Here is a 19,776-nt window from a genome sequence, read left to right as displayed (position 1 = left end):
CAAGCATTTATGCGACTTTTCCCCTGTGTGAACCTTTTGATGTCCCTTTAGGTTGCCATTCTGAGAGAAGCACTTTCCACACTCCAAGCATTTATATGGCTTCTCTTCTGTATGAATCCTGTTATGTACAGTTAAGTCACGATTTTGAGAAAAGCATTTACCACACTGCAAGCATTTATATAGCTTCTCCCTTGTGTGAACCTTTTCATGGTCAGTTAGGCTACTATTGTGAGAGAAGCACTTTCCACATTCCAAACACTTATATGGTTTCTCCCCTGTGTGAACCCTTTTATGTACAATTAGGCTACTGTTGTGAGAGAAGCACTTTCCACATTCGAAGCACTTATATGGCTTCTCCCCTGTGTGAACCTTTTGATGTCTGCTTAGGGTGCCATTCAGAGAAAAGCACCTTCCACACTCCAAACATGTATATGGCTTTTCCCCTGTGTGAATGTTTAAATGTCTTCTTAGGGAATAATTCCAAGAGAAGCACTTTCCACACTCCAAACATTTATATGGCTTCTCCTCTGTGTGGACTTTCTGATGTACACTTAAGTGGCTATTCCTGTAGAACCTCTTTCCACACTCCAAGCATTTATAGGGCTTCTCCCCTGTGTGAATCCTTTTATGTACAGTTAGGCTACTATTGTGAGAGAAGCACTTTCCACATTCCAAGCATTTATATGGCTTTTCCCCTGTGTGGACATTTTGATGTACAGTTAGTAAGCTATAGTAAGAGAAGCATTTTCCACACTCCAAGCATTTATATGGCTTCTCTCCTGTGTGAATATTCTGATGAACAGTTAGATTGCCCTTCCAAGAGAAGCACTTTCCACACTCCACACATTTATATGGCTTCTCCCCTGAGTATAGCCTTTCATGTGTTTTTAGTGCACTTCTCTTGTGGAAGCTCTTTCCATATTCTAAGTATTTATACCTTTTCCAGCCTGTTGCACCTTTCTGATATGTTCTGCTATTGAATTTGCAGCTGAACCCTTTCGCATTTAAGTGAACCTCATGTCTTCTCTTTCGTATTTCATTTTGGGCTGAGACTTCTGTCCTCTGCTTCTGTATTGCTGCCCTTTTCCCGCTGCACTTTTGCTTTGCTGCCACTTGATCCGCAGATTTTTTTTCTGTTTGCAGATGGTTATCTTTTTTGACAAATCTCCTTCCCAATTTCTTTTCACACACCATCTCCCTCATATCTGCAACTGCAAAAGAGAAGCAAAAATCAAATAATAATGAAACCGTACAAACGTTCATTAGCAGGTACAGTCAGTGGTCAATAGTATTTTCTACAATGAGATCCACGGGCCTGGAAAAATCTCTTCAACATTTAACCACACATCAGGAAAAGGAGGAAAGCGTGATCAAAGGGGGAGGGGACTTCTTGCTTCTCTTGTGGAAAGCTGGTTTTGAGACAACATTCAATGAAATGAATAGGGAAAGAGATGTCTTTTAAACATCTTCACATTTATTAGAATAATTGTTGTTTAAATAAAATGAATAAAATATGGAACCTAATCTAGTGATTGGAGACATGGATGGACAAATAGATCTTTTCAGAAACCTGAAATATGACCCAGGCTTGCAGAAAATCTGAGAGCAAAGTACATTGAGGGTTGTTATACCACATAATACTATGAGAAACAAATTCCTTCACAGGTCATTGCTAGACTACCAGCCTTCAAACCTTGATTTCTGTCAGCCAGAGGTAGAGGCAGGTGGCAGGTGTATAGATGGCACTTAACACCGAAAAAATTGTCTAAAATGTGTAAAGGAATATCAAACAAAAGCTGGAAATGTCAACAACAGGATGGTTCTTTTTTCATATGTGGTGGACATGTAAACAAGCAAAATTGTTTTGGGATATAATTTTGAAAGAAATGCTTAAGATTAAGAAAACAACAATTTAAAAAACCTGAGGAATTTTTGTTGGGGTTGATGGGGGAGGGTATTCCTGATCAATATAGAACACTTTTTATGTATGTGACAATTGAGGGAAGGATTTATATGCATACAGCTCTTAACCATGATTCCACACTGGCTCCCACCACACTGCAGGAGTAGCGATTATTTGAGTAGATAGAAATAGAATTCAAGAAGACCTGAACACACACTAGAAAAGAGGGCAGATATGAACAAGATTCAGTTCCAAAGGAATAAATGCAAAGTTCTATAATTAGGTAACAAAAATAAGAAGACACATACTGAATTGGCAACACACTTCTGGGTATCAGTATGTGAACAACATCTTGGGGTATAGGTGGACTGGAAGCTAAATATGACCAGCGAGTATGATGCAGCAGCAAAAAAGGCTAATGTGGTATTGAGATCTATCAACAGACAGACACATCTAACTTGCAAGATGTCATAGTAAAATGGAAAACATCCATACCCAGAGAGGTCACCGTCTCATAATTTTCCTTCATCACTTCCCAGAAGAGTTTTCTTTGGCCTGGATTCAGCAGAGCCCATTCCTCCCCCGTGAAGAACACAGCTACCTCCTCAAAGAACACTATGGATTTCTGAAAGAGGAAAATGTGGCCCAGTTGATCACTGATTCCTGTCCCCAAGCTTTCAAAAATGTAAGAAGAATCCCACTGGCCACTGAACAAATTTTAAAAATGCAATTAATAAAATCGAAAGCAATGAAAACTGCATACTTGTGAATAGTTTGAGGACTGGGTCTATTAAAAATCCTCCTTACGTAAAATAAAACCTCATGGTGGCCCCTATAATTTTTAAGATTGAAGATCTCTCTGAATTGGTAACGGTATGAATGTTTGAAACAAATGCAATATCATTTCCATAAAAATGAAAAAGCAGGGTTGTTAAAGCACATCCTTGCTTTATCCCCCTGAGAATTTCCCATACCTGGGAAGCCACTCTCTGGATGGTCCCTCTTTTGCATTCACTCCCATTCATACAGACTTCCTCTCCCCTCAACTCACCTTTCCTGCAGAGTTGCAAGACTCAAAGTCTTCCTCCAGTTGGGAGAAATGAGAAAGAGAAGAGGCCTCGTGGAACTCCATATTACATAAACTTCCGTCTGTGCCTTGCGGAAAAACCATTCCATGAAAACCTAGGAAAGGCAGGATTGAGTCGTCTGATGTTCGCAAGACCTTCTGGGACATGTAGTTCCCTGCAACAATAGCAAAACATTTTTAAAAACTGAAGTATTTGGAAATGTGAGAGAGAAGTTTTATTGTTCATTTGTTGCTGAATGAAGCTTCATAAGAACATAAGAACATAAGAACAAGCCAGCTGGATCAGACCAAAGTCCATCTAGTCCAGCTCTCTGCTACTCGCAGTGGCCCACCAGGTGCCTTTGGGAGCTCACATGTAGGATGTGAACGCAATGGCCTTCTGCGGCTGTTGCTCCCGATCACCTGGTCTGTTAAGGCATTTGCAATCTCAGATCAAAGAGGATCAAGATTGGTAGCCATAAATCGACTTCTCCTCCATAAAATCTGTCCAAGCCCCCCTTTTAAAGCTATCCAGGTTGAGGTGTGCCGTCACCACCTCCTGTGGCAGCATATTCCAAACACCAATCACACGTTGCGTGAAGAAGTGTTTCCTTTTATTAGTCCTAATTCTTCCCCCCAGCATTTTCAATGAATGCCCCCTGGTTCTAGTATTGTGAGAAAGAGAGAAAAATGTCTCTCTGTCAACATTTTCTACCCCATGCATAATTTTGTAGACTTCAATCCATATATCCCCCCCTCAGCCGCCTCCTCTCCAGAACTAAAAAAAAAAGAGATTCCCCAAGCGCTTGCAGCCTCTCCTCATAGGGAAGGTGCTCCAGTCCCTCAATCATCACTTGTTGCCCTTCTCTGCACCTCTTTTTCTATCTCCTTTCAATATCCTTTTTTTGAGATCACTTGGTGACCAGAACTGGACACCCAAGTACTCCAAAGGAGTCGCAATTAAGCATCTCACTGCTTTTATATAAGAGGCTATGACAATCTTTGCAGTTTTATCATCAATTCCTTTTCTAATGATCCCCAGCATAGGGTTTGCCTTTTCACAGCTGCCCATGCATTGAGTTGACATTCCCATGGAACTATCCAACTAAGGCGCCTAAATCCCTTTTCCCTGGTCTGTGACTGATAGCACTGACCCCTGTAAGCAAAATGTTAATGTGAAGTTTGGATTTTTTGCCCCTATGTGCATCACTTTACATTTTGCTACATTGAACTGCATTTGCCATTTCTGAGCCCACTCACCTAATTTATCGAGGTCCGCTTGGAGCTCTTCGCAATCCTTTGTGGTTCTCACCACCCTACATAATTTGGTATCATCTGCAAACTTGGCCACCACGCTACCCACCCCTACTTCCAGGTCATTTATGAATAGGTTAAAGAGCACTGGTCCCAAAACGGATCCTTGGGGGACACCACTCCCTACATCTCTCCATTGTGAGAACTTCCCATTTACACCCACTCTTTGTTTCCTGTTTCTCAACCAGTTTTTAATCCATAAGAAGAGTTTGGATTTATATCCCCCCTTTCTCTCCTGTAGGAGACTCAAAGGGGCTGGCAATCTCCTTGCCCTTCCCCCCTCACAACAAACACCCTGTGAGGTAGGTGGGGCTGAGCGAGCTCCGAGAAGCTGTGACTAGCCCAAGGTCACCCAGCTGGCGTGTGTGGGAGTGCGCAGGCTAATCTGAATTCCCCAGATAAGCCTCCACAGCTCAAGCGGCAGAGCTGGGAATCAAACCCGGTTCCTCCAGATTAGATACACGAGCTCTTAACCTCCTGCTCCACTGCTGCTCATAGGAGGACTTCCCCTCTTATTCCTTCATTGCTGAGTTTTCTCAACAGTTTTCTCAACAGCTTCGCATGCACCTCAATAAATAAATCTCTGTTGTTTACTGAAACCTTCTCCTTTAGTGATTTCTGACCTCTTCAAGCTCATTACAAAACTTATCTTACAGCAGTGCTCCAAAGCCTGTACACTTTGGTGCCCTAAGAACATTTTGTCACTGAAGGGGAGGGTCATACTACCACATCAAAAAGGAAAGAGTGTGGAACAGAGAGTGATAATGAATTGCCTACCCAAAGGCCATGCCAAACATGGAAGTAATTTTAAAAAATCCTGGACCACATAATCCCCAGACCTCATAACCAGCCAAGTGTTTTTGGCACTGGAAGTCATGGTTGATGGTGAAAGACATCTCTCCTCAAAAAAGAAAGCCTGATGTCTCAAAACTAGCCAGTCTCTTCAGGATGACAATGTGACTTGAGGTCCAAAAAGGAATTGAATCAGACCATCCAGGCACACATTAACTGTCTGACATCCACCCACTATTAGCCAGGGAAGCAAAGGTTTTCCCATGAGCAGCCAGGGACATGCCAGTAGAAAAGCAAAGTGCCAGTAGCACAGACATGAGGGTGGAGAATCTGCACTCTATGAAAAAAACAGGGGTGGGTAGATGGGTGAGAAGATTAAAAATGTCACTCAGCTATCGGAGTGAGAAAGGTTTCGTGAGTAGACTGTTTGACTAGGTTCTAGGAGTTCCAGGGCCAAGTGCCCTCTTTGTCAGTGAAAGCTGATGACTGGCCGTGGGCCTGGCACATGTTCTTAGCCTAACCTACCTCACAGGATTGAGAAGAATAATTCAAGCCACTTTGAGTCCCAGCAAAGAACAAAAAGGGGATAGGACAGTCATTATACATCTCATTTTGCTTACAGTGTGCCACACAAAGCTGATTTCTGAGGCTGTTTTCTTTATGCAATATTGCTACAATCCTTTCATCAGATGGCAAAGATAGGCTTGAAAACATCAGGTTGGAAAATCCCTGGAGATTTGGGGGTACAGCTAGGGAGGATGGAGTTCGGACAAGAGAAGGGTTTCAACAGGGTATAAGAGTGAAAAACCCTCTCTCCATGGAAGCCATTTTGTCCAGGGATAGTGACCAGGGTGGTCTGGAGATCAGTTGTAATTTAGATATCAGTGACCTTCAGGCTTTACCTGGAGGATGGCATCTGTAGACAGAGCTGTTCAGTATGGGAACTACCATTAAATACTGCAAGGGGCCACTCATCTACTAATATAATATGGCAACAGTAGCGAGGTATGGGTTTGGGAAGCGAGAAGGAGTGGGCTTCCATATATAATAGATGAAAACAGGAATGGGGTAGGGGCTCCTGGAAATCATCTGGACCAGGGTAACCTTGTCAATGAAGATGTCTTTTTGAGCATGCTTGAGATTGGAATCATCTTGTGCAGGAGGAAATTATATTGGCAATAATTAACAGTATATGACAAAAATACAAAATCAAAACTTCAGGTGTTAACCCAAAGAGGACACGGGGGTATTTCCCCTATGAAAGAATTACTACAAATAGTGAGCTTTGGGGTTGCTGAGGTGAGTGACCAGGTGGGATCTAGTCTATATTAAAAAAGGGGCATGCCTGCCTGCCTTTTTGTGGCATGCATTCCTTCTCAGGAAACAAGACAGTGCACTGTAAACCTGACCTCCAGCTCCAGCACTGTAAACCTGACCTCTTAGAAAAACAAAGTTCACCTCCTCATTCTTCCAGCCTTCCAGAGAGATAGTCCCTGAACTGCAGATCAGGGAGAAGATATTCCCTGCACCAATCCATCTTGGTCTCAGTTAGTGCTATGAAATTGTGGGCCTTATCCATACCTGGCTTGGGTCCACCTGGAACTGCTCTGAGCTGACCAAAGAAGAGAAGAACATTACGAAGATAAGTACTTCACTGCCAAATCCCCATTCATCACCTCGAACCTGGCTGCCACATCTCTTGCCTGGTTTAGCCTTCCCCTGCATACCACTTTTCTTCCTCACCATCTTTCTCACGAAACAGAAGTGCTCACTGATTATTTCCATTTTCCCATATTTTAAATGGCATGAGCTGAACTCCAGACTTTTGAGATGCTGACAGCCCATCCTTTGCCCTAGTCAGATCAACAAGGCAATTCCTCCTTTCCTCCCAACAGCCTTGGTTACTCAAACAAAGGACTGTGGGAGAACCACTCTGTGCCAAAATAGAACCCTCTATTTCAATAGAATGAAATGTAGAATGCTTTTTTTGCCAGGTGCTGTAAGATTCTCAAGTGTGGAAGTTCCAGTCTTTCTTTGGCAAATGAAAATGTATCCTGAAGGTCAAGAGCAGTGGTTCTCAATCTTCCTAATGCCACGACCCTTTAATACAGCTCCTCATGTTGTGGTGACCCCCAACCCTAACATTTATCCATTTTACAGATGGAGAACACTGATGCAGAGAGTCTTAGGTGACCCCTGTGAAAGGGTTGTTCGACCCCCAAAGGGGTCCCGACCCCCAGGTTGAGAACCACTGATCAAGAGTGTCAAAGGAAGATGCTATCTGCTCCCTTCTTATCTGTTGTTCAAAATAAAAGGGAAACAACCATTACCCAGTAAGGCCATGGTCTCATAATTTTCTTCTATTATTTCCCAGAAAAGTTTTCTCAGGCCTGGATCCAGCAGAGCCCATTCCTCTTCTGTGAAGAACACAGCTACATCCCGAAAGGACACTGGAGATCTCTGAAAGAAGAAAATATGGCCCTGTTAATCATGGATTCCTACCCAAGCATTAAAAAATGTAAAAAGAATCCCATTGGCCACTGAACTAATTAAGACAATGTACCACATCAAACTGAAAGCAATGAAAAAATATATCCCACTAAACTTTCCCTTCTTACTAGACACAGTGTGAAACAGCTTTTTCTCTGTTATACACCTCTGAAGATGCCAGCCACAGATGCAGGCAAAACGCTTGGAACAAGATCTACCAGACCACGGCCACACAGCCTGGAAAACCCACCACAACCAATGAAATTTTTTTCCCCAGCCTTTCACAAGAATATACTGAAAGTCTCCAAAAATTACGAATTCAGAAAATTGTAAAGAACTGGACTTCTCTTGCTCAATCAAGTCTGATTAAATGAAAACACACACACACACACACACACATTTTACTTTATACCAGGTTCAACAACAGAACTACCCAGCAATTATAATTCCACAGGTTTCTGCTTTAATTATATTTTTCTGCAGAGGCATTCTGTGATTCTCTTAAGCTTGCATCTGGCTCTGCAAATGTAAACTGGCCTAATTCTGGATAACTTATCTTTTGTTAACATGCAGCAGGTTTACTAAATTGGAAGGGGAGTATTCTTATTTAGAAGACCAGAATGAAAACTACATAATTGGCATCAGAGTTGGCATCAGAATGAAAACTACACAATTGGCATCAGCATCATAATAACTGTGGGAGTTGTGCTTTCAACAACACAGGTGATGGAAACATCTTGGCCCAGATAAACAACGGAAAGTCCCTCTAATATTTTGCAACAGAAAGTGGATGGTTCCACCAGGAAGATGGAACCCGCATAGACAAGGAGAGTGAATTACATCCTCTCCTGTACAAACCTTCATGCCAGTTGCCAATACAGAGATCTCCTTGAGGATGATGCTCATGGGGTTCATACACCAGAGAAAGCAACGGTGTGTAATGAAAATACAGTTAACAAAATGTGGCCAAATGCCCCAACATTCAGCCACGGGGGTCAATAAAAGGCCAAGAACCCTCCTGGGTTCTCTTGTGAATAAAATAGATTCAGGTTGGTTGCAGGGAACACATTCAAAAGACCACCCCACCCCCATTCCTCCTGCCGCCTCCTCCCCTTTCCCTCCATTTCACCCCTATTTTCTCTCCCCTCCCCACTTCTCGCCCAAGATCTGCTTCATGAAACCCTCCACTCACCTCTCCTGCAGACATGCAAAAGCCAGATTCTTCCTCCAGCCCGGGGGAACCAAAAAGAAGAGAGGACCTCCTGAGCCCCATGATGCCAAAAGGAAAAGCCTCTCCTTTCAAAGCCTGGGAAAGGCAGGGTTGGCCTCAATGGTGCTCGCAAGGCCTTCTGGGAAATGTAGTTCCTTGCAACAACCAGCCCCATTGGGGAGAACCGAAGTATTTGGAAAGAGGAGATTTCTTCGCCCTTTTGGGGCTGCGAAAGACATCTTCCTCTGATGGCCCCATTGCACGAGAGACCGGCTGGAGAGGTTCTAAAAAGAGGCAAAAGGCGTTGGAGAAGAAATCTTTTCTGCCCAAATCTTTAAGGTTTTTATTTTGCAGGACTTTCTTTATTGTCCTGCTGAGAACTACACTTTTCCAGGCGTCGACATATTAAACGGTAGGGTTTGCCAGATCCAGGCTGGAAACTCCTTGAGATGCAGGGTTAGAACCTGGGAAGGACAACGATCTCAGTAGGCTACAATGTCATAGAGTCCATCCTTCGAAACATCCATTTTCTCCCAGGAAACTGGTCTCTAAAGTGTAGAGGTGATTCAGGGTCTGCAACCTGCAGCTCTCCAGATGTTCATGGACTACAATTCCCATCAGCCCCTGCCAGCATGGCCAATTGGTTGCAGACCCTACAAGTCCCACCAGGAGGCTGATGGAGTTGTGAAGAGCAGCGTTTGAGAAGGGATTTCACCCACCTTCCAATGACTTCCAAAGCAGTCATTTTCTCCATGGGGGCTGATCTCTGTCTCCTGTAATTCGGTTGTAAATAGTGGGAGATCTCCAGGCCCCTCATGGGGTTTGGCAACTCTATTAAAGGGGCTGAATGTTTTCGCTCCTTATGTAACCATTTAGCCACCCTATGGGATTTTGTGTGTGTGTGTATTTTGCATTAATGTGGTTCCATCACTCCTCCACTTCATACTCTTAATCGTTTTTTACCTGGTGTTTCTATGAGTGCTTCTATGGCAATCTTTCCATTAAACGTGATATTATATCAGCTTGTGTTTTTGGGTACAATTTCTTTTTCTTGTCATTTCTCTCTCAGAATCCACCTCCCCCAGCCACCATGGATTGCAAGTCTCCATGCCCATCATTCCTCATGGTTCATTCTCCCCCTCTTCCTCCACCCTCAGTCTTAATTCTTTTGCCACCTCCCTCCCTCCTATCCTTTCACAATGTTTTTAAAACATGCATTGCTGTAGTAATAAATCATTGATGCCAGTTTATGGACGTTAGGAAGTATCTGTTGGTCCTCATATTACTCAAAATCAAGAATCCTCATACTGCAGCCAAATTAAATTTATGACAAAATGATACAACTGCCTTTAATTTATTGATGCTGTTGCTTCCCCTGGATATTTGTATGCAATTTTTACCTTAGTTGGGCTGAAATAGCTATTGTATGTTCACCTGAACCTTGGTGCAGTGAGTTTTGCATGTGGAGGGTCATTTCTTTCCCAGCTGAAGAGAGGAAGAGTCAGTGTCATTCCTATTCCTGCTGGGAAACAGGAGAAGCAAAGCCAGGAAGGGTCTCTTTGTACTCTGAAGGGATTATGTTATTAGGGTTGCCAACCTCCTGGTGTATGGGGCATTCTCAACCCTTCCCCACTGGTCTCCCTTCTGTGTTGTGTACTAAGTGCCACCAAGTTTGTTCCAACACATGGTGATCCTATGAATCCATAGCCTCCAAAATGTCCTATCACCTTGCTCAGGTCTTGCCAACAAAGGGTGGCTTCCTTTACAGCATAGGTGTCAAATTCGCGGCCCTCCAGATGTTATGGACTACAGTTCCCATCATCCCCTGACTGCATGATGCTGGCAGGGGATGATGGGAACTGTAGTCCATAACATCTGGAAGGCAGTGAGTTTGACACCTGTGCTTTACAGTGTCAATCCATCTCGTGTGGGATCTTTCTTTTCTGTTGCCTTCAACTTTTCCTAGCATTACTGTCTTTTACAGTTAATCCTCTCTTCTAATAATATGATCTTGTATGTGAGGAGGACTTCTGTTCTTTTCTTTTCTTTGGTAAATATCCCATAATGTTAGCTCTAGCATATTATATTTAGGTTCCTTGTACAATTGCAGGGTTTTTTTAATTTATAGCAGTTTTTAGCAGCCTGTTTGACTGCCTTCTGCTGGCTCAGAACTAGCTGCACAGTTCTGCCCTCAATCCCTGTATGACCCCCAACAGACACCTCATCAGAGACTAATAAATGTCTTCAGGGCACCGTCCCTTTCCCACCTAAGCAGTGGCGTATTTGCCTAGAGACAAGGGGCACCCCTTGTCCCCGGGCGCCACTCTTCTGGTCCCATGAGGGCCGCAAAATCGGCACCCCGTGTGACCAGGAAGCCAGCAGTGGGGGGGCGGAGCCAGGCGCCCTCGACCCTGCCCATGTCGATGACACATAGGCGGGGTCAAGGGTACTCGAAGACAACGAGGCTCGTCCTCTCCAAGCGCCCTCGACCCCGCCCATGTCACCATTGACATGGGCAGGGTCTAGGGTGCCTGACTCCTCCCTCCCACCCCTCTGCTCCCCCTGCCGGGTAGGCTCCCAGCCGGCAGCCAGCAGTCCCTTCTGCCCTCCCCTCCAGGCAGGCCAGAATAGACTACAGTCCCTGCCTTGGAGAGCTGCTTTTATAAGCACTGAGGTCTGGGGTGGGGCTCAGTGCTTATAAAAGCAGCTCTCCAAGGCACAGCATTTCCAAAAAGGCAGTGGAAAAAGTCAGTGTTTTAAAAAATGTATATGAAAGGTTTTAGAGATGCTCCATCTACCTGTAACAGCTGATACTAAAGGCAGAAGCACAGATTCCACTCTTACCTGTGACATCCAATAGTTTTTGACTGAAGGTCTTATTCATTCCTTTACATACTGTTACAATTTTTATTAGATTACTGTGTTTACTAAATTATTATTTAGAAGATGCCTATTCATTTTCTTGTCCTTTTTTAAAGCAATATTGGGTTGGGAAATTATATGCGATTTGGGGGTGGAGCCTAAGGAGGATGAGGTTTGGAGAGGGGATAGACCTTATTGGAGGATAATGCCACAGCCAGCATAGTGTAGCGGTTAAGAGTGGTGAACTCTAATCTGGAGAACCAGGTTTGCTTCTCTCTCCTCCACATGAAGCCTGCTGAGTGGCCTTGGCTAGTCACACTTCTCTCTGAACTCCTTCAGTCCCACCTACCAAATAAAGTGTCTGCTGTGAGAAGAAGAAGGGGATTGTGATTGTAAGAAAAGTGGGTTATAAAAACCAACTCTTCTTCCAAAGCAGCTATTTTTTCCAAAGACTATAGATACCAATTGTATATTCTGGGAGATCTCTATCCACAACTTGGAGATGTCCAACCCTAGAACTTCAGCAGAGTTTATTACCATAGATTCTGCCCTCCCGAGCAGCTGTTTTCTCCAGGGGATCTCATCTTTGTAGTCTGGTGAACAGTTATAATTCTGGGATCTCCATAGCCCTCCTGGAGGTTGGCAATATAGTGATCTATTAGTTTTAAAACAGATCACTGCAAAACATTGGGGTGAGGGTACTAAACCTACATTTAAGCAATGCTTGTTCTTAAAAGTACATGAAGATTTTATTTGGTTTTGAATCTCTCCAAAATGTTGCGGAGGAATAAACTTTTTAAAAAGTGGAATTTAAGGGTTAAACAATCAAAGCTGTATTTCCTAGAGAGGACATGGTGAGTGAAGTATAGAACAGTGGCCAGCTGTTTTCCTGTGATAGGAGGAATTCGATTTTGAATCTCTTTGCAGCCTGAACAAGAGAGAGCTTAAGGTAACGTTGAAACAGACGGGAAGAAAGTGGAGGAAAGACATCCTGAAGGCAGCGGATAGGGACAGATGGTGTCCCCCTTTCCTGTGATTAGAAACAAAGTGTGTCTCTGATCTCAGCGGAATATCCTCCTTCCAGACTGGGCGGGGAAGCTTATCGCAAAGAGGCAGTCATTGAATCTCACTTGGATTCTTTGATCAGGGCCATTATAGGTAGAAGAGGGTGTGAGTAGAGTATTTTCTGTCTTTTAAAGGTAATAAAGAGGACTTTGAAGTGTGTGTGGGAGTTCAGTCACTACAGCCCAGATGTATTTTAAAAATTTATCCTGAGTTAGACAGGCGGCTTATTTATCCAAATGTGGTCTAAGGGATTGGAATGTGACGTATCAGGGGCCATGTAAACCTGGCTTATACTAGTTTTCCATACGCGTTACAGAGCATGCATGTGTACAAAGTACTCTTGATTTTTCTTTAAGTGCACATTGAGTAATACTGTTGAGAAATATTAATGTAATATTGAGTAATGTTCTTTTCTTTATGTGCACCTTGAGTAAAATTCTAGATTTGATGCATGTGCAGTTGAAATGTGATTTAAACTCTTTGTTTATCCAGGTACTGGCCCCCTTTTTATTTTTAAAGTGGATGCATGTTGACGCTTTCTTACAAACAGGAGCATGTGTGTACACCCAGGAAGAGATTGTGGGAGGCAGGTGACTGCGTCAGCTCCATAGTCAGTGATGTCAAGTCTGACTGGTAGAAACTTTTCTGGGTCTCAGGCAGAGAACAGTCTTCCTTAAGATCTTCTATCTCCTTTCATTACAGACCCATGGGGTGAAGTCACATCACAACGTTTATTAGGCAGACTATGTTTATGGGACGGTTTGCCATCACCTTCCCCAGTCATCCTCACTTTACCTCCAGCAAGGTGGGTACTCATTTTACTAACCTCTGAAGTATGGAAGGGTAAGCTAACCTTGAGCCAGCTAACTGAAACCAGCTTCCATCAGGATCAGGCTGCGAGGACAGCTTTGACTACAGGACTGCAGTTTACCACTCTGTGCCACAGGGCTCATGCTAGAATGCACTCAAGGTAAATGTTACAAAATGAATGCATCTCTTGAGAACATGGCCCTCCCACTAAGATTGTCTGACAACCAGAGGAATCTTGGGGGGGATGATGGCATAGTGGGCTTACAGCATTCTGTGCACCATGGTAACACTTCTGGAAAAGCCCAGAAGCATTGTGAGAAAGCTAGCAGTTGGTGGAAACTCTGTAGAAAACTGGAGTTTTCAGGTTTTTCCCAGAAGTGATGACACAGTGCTCATGGAAGTAACTATAATTTTTTTCCTGCCACTGCTGAATGCTTATATCCATATACTCTGTGCCTCTTCCTTCTTGTTTCCTCAGAGAAAAGCCTATTGTGCCAGTTCTGAGTGCCAAAAGCATATTAACGTTTGGTTCTCCATCAGAGGTATTCTCCATCAGAGGTAATTACTGTGGGATCACGGGAGATCATAATGGACGACCAGTGCTCAGCAGGCTCCATACTGGTGGAGGATTTGCAAGGAGTAAGACAAGCCCCACTTGGTCAACAAGCCGGGAGTATCTTGCAAAGGTTACCAGCGCAAGCGGTGAAACAAGAGCCCTGTGAAGGACTGCTCCAGCACTGGGAAACACAACTTCAGGAATTCCTGAAGAAAGTGGAGGCCCCTCAGTCAGTTTGGGGGGCTTCACAATTATCAGAGGATCCTGCCCCTTGGGATGACACCAAGGCCTTTTTGGCTTCCTTTGAGCAAGTGGCCAAAGCCTGCCAGTGGCCCAAGGACGAATGGGTGGCCCGACTCCTGCCAGCCCTGAGTGGTGAAGCTGAACAGGCCTTTAACAGGCTGGAGTCCAGAGATCAAGAAGATTACCATAAAGTAAAGGTGGCCATCTTGAGAGGGGACACTATGAAGAGGGAGAAGATTCGACAACACTTTCGGAACTTCTGCTATCAGGAGGCTGAGGGGCCAAGAGGGGCATACAGTCAGCTGCAAGAACTTTGCTGCCAATGGCTGAAATTTGATCAACACTCCAAGGAACAAATCTTGGAACTACTGATCTTAGAGCAGCTGCTGACAATCCTCCCACCGGAGATCCAAAGATGGGCCAGAGAACATGGGCCGGAGACTTGCTCCCAGGTGGTGACTCTGGCTGAGGAGTTCCTGCTGAGGCAGCAAGAGGCTCAGAGTTGGGAGAAAGAGGTGAGATCCGTTCACAGTGCTGTGTGTGATTGGCCCAGTGTTGGCAATGGAGATCTCTGCCTGTCTCAGTGTAAAAACAGGAAGCTCTAGGCCATGATGTGCTGGTCCATTGCCTGCCTCTGCAGGAAGATTCAGCAAAGTAGCTGCAACTTGGATTTCCAGGCCTTGAATGTAATCTTGGCTACAGACGCTCTACCTCAGTGGTGGCGAACCTATGGCACGGGTGCCAGAGGTGGCACTCAGAGCCCTTTCTGTGGGCATGCGCAAACAGAGTCTTCCCCCCCCCACACACACACATCTAGGCTGGCCTGGACCGCTGGACTGGGTGTAGCATTAAACGAGACCTAGTTTTGGGAAGCAGTGTAGGTAACCCTGTTAAAAGCTATTAAACCCCACTGAATTTTCATCACGAAGAACAAAGCATGATCCTTTACCTGGGGAGTAAGCTGGGTTGCTAGCAATGGGGCTTGCTTCTGAGTAAACCCTCCTAGGGTCATGATTCACCCGTTGGAAGAGCTGCACGGTTGCTTCAAAGGAAAGCCACCAACTACCACCAAGCTTACTCCTCAGTAACGCATGCCTCGGAGCCAACCGTTTTTTCTACACTAAAACCTCAGTATTCAGGTTAAATTGCCGTGTTGGCACTTTGCGATAAATAAGTGGGTTTTGGATTGCAATTTGGGCACTCCGTCTCGAAAAGGTTCGCCATCACTGCTCTACCTCATAACAAGCTCATTTATGGTGAAAATATGGAAGTGATGGCAGTAGTTCTAGGAATTGCTGGTTAAATCATAGTCCCCCTTGCAATTCCTAGAGTACCGCTTTTACTTCCAAGTTTCCCCAGAAGTAACATCATCATGCTCACAACACCAGTGAACTTTTATCCCCCCCCCCTCCAAATCCACAATGGGCAATGGGAGCTGGAGGTGGGACATGATATTTTAATGTTGTGGAGGATTTTAATTGTCTATCACTGTGTTGTTTGAATGTCAGTTTATCATTCACATGCAAAACAGTGCACAGAAAAAGGTGCAGTCCTGCAATCCTCTGTCAACCTAAATTCTGATTGTGCTTGCTGCCACTGGCACTTCCTTTTGAGCCAGAGGACAGACTCCAGCCTTTGCCTTTAGACTCCTTTTCCCATCCTGAAATGGTCCTTGCTGCCCTTTGCAGGTCATGACCCCATGTAAGCAGACAGTTCTGAGTGTCCCTGGGGCAGGCCAGGCTCTCTCTGATCCAGAACAGGGGCAGCTGTGCCCCAAAACCAAGCAGGAAGAGGATGAGGGAGGTGCCCTGTTGGGTAAGTGGGGAATTCATTGTCCCTTTCTGCTGTTTATTTGCAATTTTTCAGTTCTTCACTTCTAGCTGCTCAGAAATCCTTGTGCCTGATCAGTCCTCATTATTTCCTGAATATTTGGGAGGCAGGTGCTGGGTTCCAGTTTCCTGGTTTGGGAAAAGGAAATACAAAACCATTTTTCTCAGTTCTTTAGACGCATAAATGTTTGGAGCTGCCTTATGTGACACTCAGTTAATCAATATCAGTATTATTTGTCCAGGGTCTCAGGCGGAGGTCTTTCACATCAGCTACTATCTGATCCTTTTAGTTGGAGATGCTGGGGTTGAACCTGGAACCTTCTGCATTCCAAGCGGATGCTTTGCCACTGAGCCATGGCCTCTACCTAGTCCACGTCTGTTGGAACCAGCTGTCCAGGGACCAAGGCAACTTCATAAATGGGCAGTGCCTTTGCATTGGCAAATTATTATTTTATTTGTTTGCCTTTGCATTGGCAAATTATTGCCTTTGCATTGGCAAATTATTATTTTATTTGTTTGCAACATATCCACTGTACCTTGTAGCACTGCCAATCCACATTAAGGAGGTCAACTAAGGATATAACATGATGACCTGCTATTTCCTACAAGTGTCCTATTTATTAATAGCCTAAAATTGGTATACAAATGGTATATAATGGAATAACATTATGTACGAAGACATTTCACATGGCCCCTTTTACCCTTGTCTTAATTTCCCACTCATGAGGACAGAAAAGGCAGCCAACAATATAAAACATGCATGATAAAAGCATTTAAAACCATTAAAATCACTTCCCTCCCCCCATCACACACAAATTAAGACAGATTAAAAACAGATTTAAAACACGTACAAAGACATAAAAACATCAATTGAAATATTGGGTAGGAAGCAGGATCATTGAGAGAAGGCCAAACAAAACAAATATTTCTTCACTTGTCAACAGAAAATGGGAACAGAAGGGGGCAGATTAATCTCTCTAGGGTGAGAGTTCCAGAACATTGGTGCCATGACTGAGAAGGCCTCTCCTGGGTTACTACCTGACTAATCTCAGAATGCGAGGGCACCCAAATCAGGGCCTCTGAAGAGATGACCCTATTGCTTGGACGGGTTCATAAGGGGGTAGACAGTCCTCTAGGGAGCAGCAGTGGCGTAGTGGTTAAGAGCAGGTGCACTCTAATCTGGAGAACCAGGTTTGATTCCCTGCTCAGCCACTTGAGCTGTGGAAGCTTATCTGGGGAACTAGATTAGCCTGTGCACTCTAACACACACCAGCTGGGTGACCTTGGGCTAGTCACAGCTTTTCCGAGCTCTCTCAGCCCCACCCACCTCACAGGGTGTTTCTTGTGGAGGAGAGAAAGGAGAATGTACGCCCCTTTCAGTCTCCTACAGGAGAGAAAGGGGGGAGAGTATAAATTCAAACTACTACTACTACCGTTCCTCTTCTGCTAGTGCCAGCAAGAAACAATGTTTAGGATTTTTCTTGTTTCTCCCACAGGCGAAAGATGGACAAGCATAGAAGAAACGGAGAGCAATACAGTAGAAGATTCAGAGCAAGAGGGAACATTTGGAATGTCAGTGTGGAAAGCAGAAGATATAATTTCTCAGCCTTCTGAGCAGGAAGCTGCTGAAAATCAGCAAGGACCAGAGTGGCATCAAGATGTTCATCAAGGAGCAAGAGAGGAGGAATTTCTAAGTTGTGAGTCTGGTTCCAAGGATATCAGAAAAACTCCCGTCCAGCAACTCCTCCTCAGTGGGAAGGGGCAAAAGGTTTACAGTGTTTGTGGGAAAGGCTTCAGCTGGGGTACAGGCTACATGGAACGCAGGAGGAGGAATGCAGGAGGGAACCCTTACAAATGTTCAGTGTGTGGGAAATGCTTTCTTTACTGGTCAAAGTTTGTCCGACATCAGAGGACGCACACTGGAGAGAAGCCGCACAAATGCCTGATCTGTGGGAGAAGTTTCGGCAGCAATTCAAACCTTATTCGGCATCAGAAAACCCACACAGGGGAGAAACCGTACGAATGCTCAGACTGTGGGAAAAGCTTCACAGAGAGAGCAAGTGTGAACAGGCACCGTCTTATGCACACAAGTGAGAGATCTGATCCAAATGTAGAACAGGGACAAAGTTCACCTGTGAACTGAAGACTTGAGAGATGTCACAAAATATGCAGTTTTGTATTGTAGTCCAAACGTGCATTTTGCAGGGAGAGCAAAAGGTGAAGGTAAAGAGGACTCTAACATCATTTTTCATTTTTTCATCTGCTTTTCCCTTCATCTGTCAACTTTTAAAACACAATTGACATAGCTGCACCTAGGTAACCCCACGTGCCCACCTGAGCAAAAACTTACTTACCATTAGGGGTATGCACCATTTTTCCTTGGTATTATTTGGGTTTGGTTTTGATAGTCTCAGAAATTTTTGGAAAAGCTTAGTCCCAATACCAGCTTTTCCCAGGAATCTGACATTTTTGGGGTTCATTAAACCCTCCAAAATTCCATCTACCTGTGAACTCCACATGGACTTGGAGATGGCAGGTGGTGCAGATCTGAATGCTGGGCTTGACTTGGCTAGAACCAGCATTCAGCTCTGTGCTGCTGCCAAACTCCACATGGGTCTGCTACCTCTGACACACGTGGAGTTCTGAGGCAGCAGGGGTGAGTCCAGCATTCAGCTCTGTCTACCTGCTGCTTCCAAACCCGTATGGAGTTTGAATGTGGCACAGAGCTTAATGCAGCTCTGCGCTGCCTGCTGCCTCTAAGTCACAGCCAGCAGGTCAGTGCAGGGGCATATCTTGGGGATGCAGGAGGGGTTGAGCAACCCAGGTGCCATGCCCCTAGGTCACATTGGAGTGCTCTTGGTCACCCCTTCTCACTGCAGGCCAGAAGGGTAAGCAGGGGCCAGGCTGGGCAGCCCCTGCTGTTGCTCCCCGAAGAATGCAAGCTCGAGCAGGCCCCTTTCCTGCTCCTGGTGTGAGCGATGGCAGCTCTTTGTGGGGTGAGTGGACCCGGGGCGGATGGTTGTGCCTTTCCATACAGAATGCCAACTCGCTGGGCTGCAGGTGGGAGAGGATATGCTGGGAGGCACAGGAAGAAGTGCATTTCGGGGATGACAGATGGAAAGATTTGGTGAGGAGATGGTGGGAACAGCCTTATTCCCCCCCCCCCCGACCCACTATGGTTTTGTCTCTATCTCCCTCTTTTTCTCTCTTTCTCTTTTTCTGTCTCTGTTTCTCTTCCTTTTTCACACTTTCTCTCCTTATTTCTCTCTCCCTTTTTTCTGTCTGTCCCTCTTTCTCTCTCTTTCCCTCCTTTTTTGTTTCTTTTTCTCTCCTCCCCCCTCTCTTTCTGTCTCTTCTGAGCAGGAGTAGCTCTGGTGACTGGTGGCTGGGAGAGTGGGGAGGGGAGGTTCTGGTTCTCCTCCATGTGGGGGTACAGGAAGGGCCGAGTAGCCACATAGATCCCCTCGCTGGCAAATGCTCATGGGGGGATTGTTTGCCATTTTTTCCCCATGTTCAGCTTTGCTGGTTGCATATTCTAGTTCCCACTGTGCCTAGCTGCCATATGAAAATAAACTGTTGTTTTATTACACTCCTGACTTGGCATTCTTTCATTACTCTGGAGGGAACTAGAGTAGC

General features: G+C 44.8%; 2 protein-coding genes across 3 annotated transcripts in view; one reads left to right on the top strand and one right to left on the bottom strand.

Moving 5' to 3' along the window:
* LOC125428538 (zinc finger protein 665-like) overlaps positions 1–8,870 on the bottom strand; it is a 70,031-nt gene extending 61,161 nt beyond the window's left edge. Inside the window, exon 1 of the mRNA XM_048488801.1 lies at positions 8,758–8,870. Within this exon, the coding sequence (XP_048344758.1) occupies positions 8,758–8,838 (81 nt within the window). The 5' untranslated portion in view covers positions 8,839–8,870. The remainder of the gene's footprint in view (positions 1–8,757) is intronic.
* A 4,575-nt stretch (positions 8,871–13,445) lies between these two features.
* On the top strand, positions 13,446–19,729 carry LOC125428747 (zinc finger and SCAN domain-containing protein 16-like). 2 transcript variants are annotated; one of them, XM_048489357.1, is made up of 4 exons: positions 13,446–13,507; positions 13,991–14,826; positions 16,000–16,126; positions 17,637–19,729. In XM_048489357.1, the coding sequence occupies exons 2-4, from the start codon at positions 14,101–14,103 to the stop codon at positions 18,281–18,283; spliced, it is 1,500 nt and encodes a 499-aa protein (XP_048345314.1). In that variant the 5' UTR covers positions 13,446–13,507; positions 13,991–14,100; the 3' UTR covers positions 18,284–19,729. The 2 variants fall into 2 exon arrangements, with proteins under 2 accessions (XP_048345314.1, XP_048345315.1); XM_048489358.1 differs by lacking the exon at positions 13,446–13,507 and adding an exon at positions 13,643–13,672.
* The last annotated feature ends 47 nt before the right edge of the window (positions 19,730–19,776 follow it).

Source organism: Sphaerodactylus townsendi, linkage group LG03 (assembly GCF_021028975.2).
Source record: "Sphaerodactylus townsendi isolate TG3544 linkage group LG03, MPM_Stown_v2.3, whole genome shotgun sequence".
Lineage (NCBI taxonomy): Eukaryota > Metazoa > Chordata > Lepidosauria > Squamata > Sphaerodactylidae > Sphaerodactylus > Sphaerodactylus townsendi.
Note: the sequence above shows the minus strand (reverse complement) of the source record. Positions and strands in the feature narration are given on the sequence as shown.